Genomic DNA, 8212 nt, shown 5'->3' with positions numbered 1-8212 from the left:
TGCTGTACAGCAGGGGTCTCCAACCCCCGGGGCCACAGACCAGTAGCAGTCTGCGGCCGCACGGGAGGAAGTGAGCAGCGAGTGAGCAAAGCTTCATCTTCCACTCCCCATCACTGGCATTAGTGCCTGAACCATCCCCCACCCCACCATCCCCCACCCCCCGCAACCGGTCCGTAGAAAACCTGTCTTCCATGAAACTGGTCCCTCGTGCCAAAAAGGGTGGGGACCACTGCTGTACAGTGTGGCTTCCAGGGACCCTTTCTTCAGGCCACTGAAACTGATTACATGTGCTCAGGCCATACTTAAAATATACACTCAAGCACTCGTTAAGCCACCAGAACTCTGTATTTCAACCAGGCAATTACCTGTGAAACATGTTTTCATTCAAAAACCCCATCTTTCCTCATAGGACCTGACATAAAGTAATTTAGCTTGTAATATTATATACCCAGTTTTGAAAAAGGGAGTAATACTTTAGAGGTTGGCTTAGTCAACTCTCTAACCAATAGTGTCCCTGAGCGTAAGGGAAGGGAAAACATTTCTTAATAATTTCTAGTTTTATATATCCTTGTTCCCTTAAAAAAAAAAAAAAAAAACGGATGCAAGGGCGTTTGTTTTAGATTTCCCTTTCCTCTCTTCCAGAGAAACCTGAAATGCCCGGTTATCATAGGATTCACTGACAATACTCAAACCCATCTAGATTTCACCAGGATGCTAACTTTTTACTGGTTAGTTTGTACAGGAGCGTGCTCCAGTCTGTGCAAATACACCCTTACTCCATTGTTTTCCTTTCTGTCGCTCTTCAAAGCCCTATGCTGCTGGAAAGGAGAGGAGGGAGTCAAGTGACTTTTTTATGTACATATATACATAAATACAATATGTGGGTGAGGTGATGAATAGTAGTGGAGGTTAGAGTCTGCACACATAGTAAGAAAATAAATTAAATTTATCTGCCTGGTTCTTTAGTGCCCAGCATTCTGCACCAAGGAATGAGGTATGAAGGAGCAGCATTCCTGGCTGAGTCATCTGTCTTCTTGTGCAACCTGAGGATGACGAACACACGCAAAGCACCCTGCACACAGGTCAATATCTAGGAGAACCCATTCATCACACACCAGTGAGGTCCTTGGGGAGGGGAGACATGAGGCTCAGAAGGCATGTCCCAGGAGGCCCTCAGGGTAAGGCCATCCTGGCAGAGGCTCTGACATAACCAGTGTTACATCAGTCAATCTATGTTACCATAGAGTTCATAGAAGGGAGGGCAAGGGCTGTCATCTTCTTACTTCTCCCTTTTTTACAGTCGTGTGAGGTCTTCTGGAGAATTATTACCCTCTTCCTCTGCTGGAGTCTCCGCAGCTGGTTCAGTTTTGATTTCAAGTCCAAAGGCGGAATTTATCCTTCCGGGGGAATAGTCATTTCTTTTTAAATCTGCAAGGAAGACAATTAAGACAGTTATAGAGAATCCTTAAGAACATAACATTCACACAGATAGACTGGACTTCGGGACTTTAGGCCAAGTGCTCAGAGAGGACTCTGCTCCCTTGGGCCACTGATATGTGAAACTCAAACCCTCAACCATGTCCAAACTACACCCCACCATGCACATGTGTGACTCTAACTCCCCAAGGCCGTGTTCACTGGGGCAGGGGAGGCAGGGTTTGGTCGCTTGACTCAATACATGGTGCCCTGTAAGACATGACCTGCCCAGAGTTAAGTGAGGCCAAACTGGAAACAGGGCATTTTCACTTGTTGAATGATGGCAGAGCCAGAGAGTGCAGCCAAAATGGTGGACTCGGGATGTCAGTGGTCAGTTTTCTGCAACAAAGCTGTACCTCAGGTTTGGCTGCACCTATAAAGACTTCATCCAATTATCAGATCTTATGCTTCCTGAAGCCTCCTTCTTTAATTTCACAGGGAAATTATCAAAAGAAATCATTGGGCTTCCCTGGTAGCGCAGTGGTTGAGAATCTGCCTGCCAATGCAGGGGACATGGGTTCGAGCCCTGGTCCGGGAAGATCCCACGTGCCGCAGAGCGGCTAGGCCCGTGAGCCACAACTACTGAGCGTGCGCGTCTGTAGCCTGTGCTCCGCAACAAGAGAGGCCACGACAGTGAGAGGCCCGCGCACGGCGATGAAGAGTGGCCCCCGCTCGCCGCAACTGGAGAAAGCCCTCGCACAGAAACGAAGACCCAACACAGCCAAAAATGAATAAATAAATAAATAAATTAAAAAAAAAAAAAAAAAAGAAATCATTAATAAAGGTAACCCTTGGGGAGAAACTTACGGAGGAGAGTGACCTTTAAATGTTTGCAAACCATTGTATGCTGTGTCGATTAAATTTGTTAACCTTAAACATGCATTCCTTGTATTATTTTTTAATGTTAAATGGGGATTCTCTGGACATAAAACTAATACATATTATAGTTTAATAATAACCAACAGTTATTACATTACTTCAACCCTCACGCCAACTTTATGAGATAGGTGCTATTATCCCCAGTTTACAGATGAGAATGAGGGCCAAGGTCACAAAACTAGTAAAAAGCATTTCTGGGATGTGAGCTCAACCTGTGAATCCCATGCTCTTATACTATCCTAAACTGCCTCTCTTAAAAAAAAAAAAAAAAAAAAAGAAAGAAAAGAAAAAAAAAGTAAAACATAAACAAAAAGAAAAATCACCCAATCCTGTTTTCCGAGCTAAACTTTTTAAAATTCAAATTACAAAATGTTCAAGTAAATGAGGATATTTTTTATCTCCATTTAAATGTGTTAACTAAGGTTTTGAAAGGAAGCAAGGATTAGGTCCAGAAATGGAGGAATTATTGAATTACTCAAAAGCCACCATGGTAGGGAAAGAAAGAAAGGAAGAAAGGGAGGGAGGGAGGAAATCTTAATCATACAGAAGAGCTAACTGGATGGAAGCAGTGAGTTATGCCTCAAGGCCCCCTTTCTCCTGGCTGATCAGATACAGTCCCTGATCAAGAATGAGAAGCTGCCCTGCCCAGGAAACAGTGAATCAGTCCCGGGAAGAGGTCAGCGCCTGAGGATGCTGAGTTAATGGGCTGGACTCCAGCCTGCAATCACGGGATGTAGATATGTGTCAGCTCCTGCCTCCCACAGGGCCCTTACCTGGGGGCCTGGATGCCACTCAGCCCAGCCCCCTCTCCTTCCTGGGCTCCTTCTGACCAGAGGAGGCCAGTGGGCAGCTTGGCCAATGTGCTATGGACTGATCTCTTTGCCCAGTTTTTCTGGGTGGTTTGTGAGAAGGAGTCCTGGGCAGCTCCAAGATGACATCGAGACCCCTCCTGTCTGTACTGCTCCAGTCTGATGTTCCCACTGCCACCACCCCTGGCTAATAAGCTATTTCCCACAGGAACTGGAATCTGCTCCACATCCCAGTCTTTTGCTACCTCGTGCCCACAAGAGCAACTCCTACCTCTAACTCCAACAAGATTAGAAATTGCCTTTCTTTGTTGTAAATTTACACCTACTCCATCCCAGGTTACAATGGATGTTGATCTTTTACTGATTTCCAATTCAGGGTTTGATCATTTATGATAAGGCTGGAAGGGCTACTCAGCTTAAAAGATGTGAAATTCCATTCTAAGGACAAGTGTGGCGCAACCTTAGAAAAATAGTGAGCAAGCTGAGACAGACATAAAGCATCCCTTCTGAGATAAAAGGAGAAAATGCAGCAGAGCTGGGGCTGCCAATTTGGGGGACACAGACCTCCAGCCGCTTACTTTTATGTTAGAAATATTTTTCTGTGCTGACTCTATTAGTTTCAGAGAAAGTGTGCCATATTATCAAATCAGATTTTAAAAATATACCTTGCAATGTATGTTGAAAGTGGCAGGTTTTTATAGTGAAAAGCGCTACTTTAATTGATAGCTGTTATTTCCCTCCATGCCACACCCTCCCAAGTGTCCAATGAGTAAATAAGAATAGAATAGAAACTCTGTGGGCACCACTCAAGACCCAAAGGGGAGGGGGCGGGGCGGGGAACAGAGACCTGCCTCGGTGCAATTTTGCCCCAATTAAGTAGGAGGAACTTTTCCCTTGGAGAGACTGTGACAAGTATTGGGCCCAATGTTGTTTTATCACATTTTGGCAGAACCTGAAGTAAATCCCTGTCCTTTTAATCCCTTTAGAGACTTGAAAAATTTGCAGTCAGAAAGTCAGGCCTCGACTGCGAATGAGATAAAAATGTGATTAAGATTTTCTACTCTATTCCAGGTTACAATGGATGTTGTTCAATGAGAGATTTACTTAGAGAAAAATAGAATTGTTTGGGGCATACCCGGGAGTTTGAGCTTCCGGCAGCAAGAGTTGCAACGATGTTTTGCAATGAAGTTTCTAATTGCATCTTCCCCTAAATTGGCTGGTCCAAACACCATTCCTCTTGATCTAGAGGAAATATCAGAATATCAATTAGATCACAGCTCAGAAAAAGGAGCTCAACTAGGATTCTCTGAGATACCGAACAGTATCCCGTAGTAACCCAGTAAACTTGAAGGAGCCAACAAAGAACAGAGCACTTTGGGGAAGCAACAATGTTAGGTTTGCAAATTTAAAATTCAAATGCACTTCAATCTTTGTACCCAACTCCAAGACCTACTGTGAAACTCATTTCCACGCTAATCTGATAGAAAAGTGAATTTTCTATGTACCACATTAAAACAAAATACAGTGAGACCCTTTTTAATGCATATGAGGTGAGAGAATGACATTCGTTACCAACTGTTCTACTAGAATACCCGAAAGGTAAGTATAAAGTAAAATAAACTTGCTATTGGAACACCCCTTCTGAAAAAATTGATATGCATTGTTTCAAACCCAAATACTTTTCTGAAAATAACCAATGTCCTCAAACACAAAAGGCCGACAAAACCCGACACCCAGTATTCATGGCTCTTTTGATAGCTACTTCTACCCTGCAAACGGCTATAGCTGGGCTCTTTGTGAAAAGACAAGACAACTAGGAGATGATGATTTTGTGGAAGTAAATCAGTATATCTCAGCCACATTTTTAACACTCTATAATTATAATAGATCCTTAGCAGATTCTAGGATCAACGTTCATCCATTATTTGATCATTCACAACCATTATTCTTCGGCTGACACTCTACACACCAAGGAATAGAGCACACCAGAAACACTTCCAAAGAAACTTTATGAAAGCTAATATTTTATTTTAATGACATGCAGAGTGGGAAACAGCACATTTTAAAATCTGAACTCAATTACCGCTCTTAAATACCACGTCTTAAGAAAAAAGAAAAGCAAACTATCACAAAAGGAAACAATAAATTTCGCTTCTAAGGAATGCGGTTTTTCAAAAGGGATGTGGTGTAAAAATGGACTTTTCCATCTGAGTATTGAAACATTTATCTCAATTTCCACTTCCTTTTGGCAGAATAACAGTAGCTGCTCTGAAGATGTGCCAAGCTCGGAATGAGGGCTGATGTCAGTTTGATCTCAGATTGCCTCTTTGCTCTGAGGCGAGTAGGTGGAGGAAATCTCTTGGGAAGACAACGTGAACAGACACCCAGGATTAACTTTCCTGGTCACTCAATCGCCCTTACAAAATACGGCTCTGGTGGTATTTACCAGGCTACATAAGCTGCCTCTGTTAACTATTCCTCTTTCAATCCATCTGGTAAGGAACCACTTCTATAAGGTGAAACCAAATATGGCAAATAAATAGAATCACTCAATATTTAGTACTGGAACTCTATGATGCTGATAAAGTGAAAAATGAAGGCATTATTTTAGTCATTAAAACTGAAGAATTCCTTTTATAGTCTCTCTGGCATGACCCTGTTGGAATATTTCACTCGTTTGCATTCCACACTGCCATTTCCTTCCCCCCAATAAAGCATGAAAGTTCCCAACTTAGAAATGTAACATTGATTCTCAGATAAAAGCTGTAAGCAAAATTGTTTCCCTCTATGAGCTTTGTTAAAGTTAAGACAAAAGAATCAAAATGACTATAATATGTATGTATCAGGCGTTGGACCACTCCCTGTGCAGGGGAGAGTGAAGGAGGGTTGTAGGGACATTCATACACCATGCCCACAGTCTTGCAGTCTCAGATAACAACGTTTGAAAAAATATACAACTGTTTTCCAGATTTTTCACAGCACAGGAAAGCAGGAGGTAGCTTGGTTCCACCTTCAAGGAAATGCTAATCAGTGCCATGTACACAGAGATTTACTAAAGAACATCTCACCATCATCATCGTCATCATTATCATTTCATACTTGTCAAATGCCCAAAACCATCAAGGCAGTAAGTGAAAAAAAAGGTGCAGTCCCAAACTACCAATAACACTGAGGCAGCCTCCACTGAAGGCCAGTGACCTGAGGAACCAAGTTAAGTGGCCAGAAAGGATTTGGGGGAGCAGGTCTGATGACTTTGTCTTCATGGGCAAAAGGTTGGGGAAAGTTAAGAGACAAGAGGCATTAGAGACAATATCAGAATTTGCACCACAAAACATCTTTCCTTTTGGTAGAGGATCATTCCCTTTCATTGACTCCCTTCTCCTCATAGGCTAGTTGCCATCTCCATTGAGCTTCAGTTTTCTCATTTGTGAACTGGGATTGAAGACACTTCCTTCCAAGGTTGTTGTTAAGAATAAAACAACATGTGAAAGCACTTGCTTCTCAAACTTTAATTTACACCAAAACACCTGAAGATCTTATGAAAATTGAGATTCTACTCAGGAAGTCTAGAGAGGGTCTTGAGAGTCTGTGTTTCTAACAATCTCCCAGGTGATGCTGATGCTATTGTCATGGCCCGTGCTTTGTGCAGCAAAAGTTTAACAAATAGACGGCATCCCAAAACGTGAGCCTCATTGAACTGATTAGATATAATTCACCACATTGTGAGAAAATAATACTTATTATCTTCACCATGAAGACCAGCTGCACCCAAAGTTAGGTGACCCCACAAAACCAGGCAGGCTACAGTGATACCAATCTATCAGCTTCCAAAGTTTATGACATCCTCAAGTCATAAAAAATAATGTTTGACATAAGACAGAGGCTCCCAACCCTGACTGCCCATTAGAATCACATGGGGAACTTTTGAAAAATACAGACATTAGGGTCCTATACTCTGAGATTCTGACTTGATGCTAATTCTGAGCAGCATTTTTTTTTAAGTTCCCTAGGTGACCCTAATAGAAATTGAGACCCACTGGCCTATAGAATGCAATTAAATACTCAACTGTCAAGAGGAATAATATAATCTTCTTAGAATTCTAAAAGTTGGAAATATTCAGGTCATATTACATATATATACCAAGGTCAAAATTTAATAAATGATAGAGTATACATCAACTTGATCCATTTTATATGCAAAAAAATTTTCACTGCAAAATTATAAGGGAAGTACTTGTAATACAGGTTCCTACTAAAAACCCTTGGGCACACTGGGCTGCTGAAGAAATAATATGTATTTTTAGCCAAAAACACTTCAACTCTGCTAAAGTGAAAAATAACAAAGCCTTTATCTGTACCCTAAGGGTTACAACATGAGCTCCATGGTCAAATATCATGGGATTTGGATTCACAGGAGCAACATGGCTCACCTTTATCTTCTCTAGCTCTCTTAGTTCACAGGAGTAGCTAATACACTTTAGATGTACCTCTTTGCATAGACGCCTACAAATGGTACCATATTTAGATTAAATTGTTCAGTAAAAGAACAGAGCATTAAAGCAGTGAATATTTACAATATGAGTCCAATAGGAGGGAAGTAAAAGTTTCAGATTTCATCATATATGAATTGCCCACTTATAAAATTATATGTGTGTGTGTGTGTGTGTGTGTGTGTGTGTGTGTGTTTTACAATCCAGGGGCCAAGTATAGACACTTAGGACAACTAAGAAATTAGAATTTTGTATGCTAGCAGTTCTCAAAGTGTGGGCACTAGGCCAGCAGAATTAGAATCATCTGGGAACTTGTTACATTATTTGGACCCATCCCAAACCCACTGAATCAGAAACCAGGGTAATCAAAGGCTGGGGGTAGGGGGCAGCAATCTGTGTTTTAACAAGCTCTCCTGGTGATTATGATGAAAGCTCGTGTTTGAAAACCACTGTCATCTGCCATGTTGATCCTCCCTTAATCATCACCATCTCTTCCTTTTACTCCACCTTTAACAGAATACCACCTCCTCTACTGCCAAATCTTCCCAAAAGCCTGCT

At 41.8% G+C, this 8212-nt stretch overlaps 1 protein-coding gene across 6 annotated transcripts in view; it reads right to left on the bottom strand.

Annotated features, from left to right (window-relative positions):
* Nucleotides 1–210: 210 nt before the first annotated feature.
* The window catches only part of TRPM6 (transient receptor potential cation channel subfamily M member 6), a 140169-nt gene continuing 132167 nt past the window's right edge, over nucleotides 211–8212 (bottom strand). For 5 of the 6 annotated variants that reach the window (XM_061200335.1, XM_061200337.1, XM_061200339.1 and 2 more), the window contains 2 exons: nucleotides 4300–4406; nucleotides 211–1428 (listed from right to left, as the gene is read on the bottom strand). In XM_061200335.1, the coding sequence (XP_061056318.1) occupies nucleotides 1295–1428; nucleotides 4300–4406 (241 nt within the window). In that variant the 3' untranslated portion in view covers nucleotides 211–1294. The remainder of the gene's footprint in view (nucleotides 1429–4299; nucleotides 4407–8212) is intronic. The other variant, XM_061200338.1, reaches the window with a different exon arrangement.

The sequence above is a fragment of the Eubalaena glacialis genome, chromosome 9, assembly GCF_028564815.1.
Source record: "Eubalaena glacialis isolate mEubGla1 chromosome 9, mEubGla1.1.hap2.+ XY, whole genome shotgun sequence".
NCBI lineage: Eukaryota > Metazoa > Chordata > Mammalia > Artiodactyla > Balaenidae > Eubalaena > Eubalaena glacialis.
This window is presented reverse-complemented; position numbering and strand designations above follow the sequence as displayed.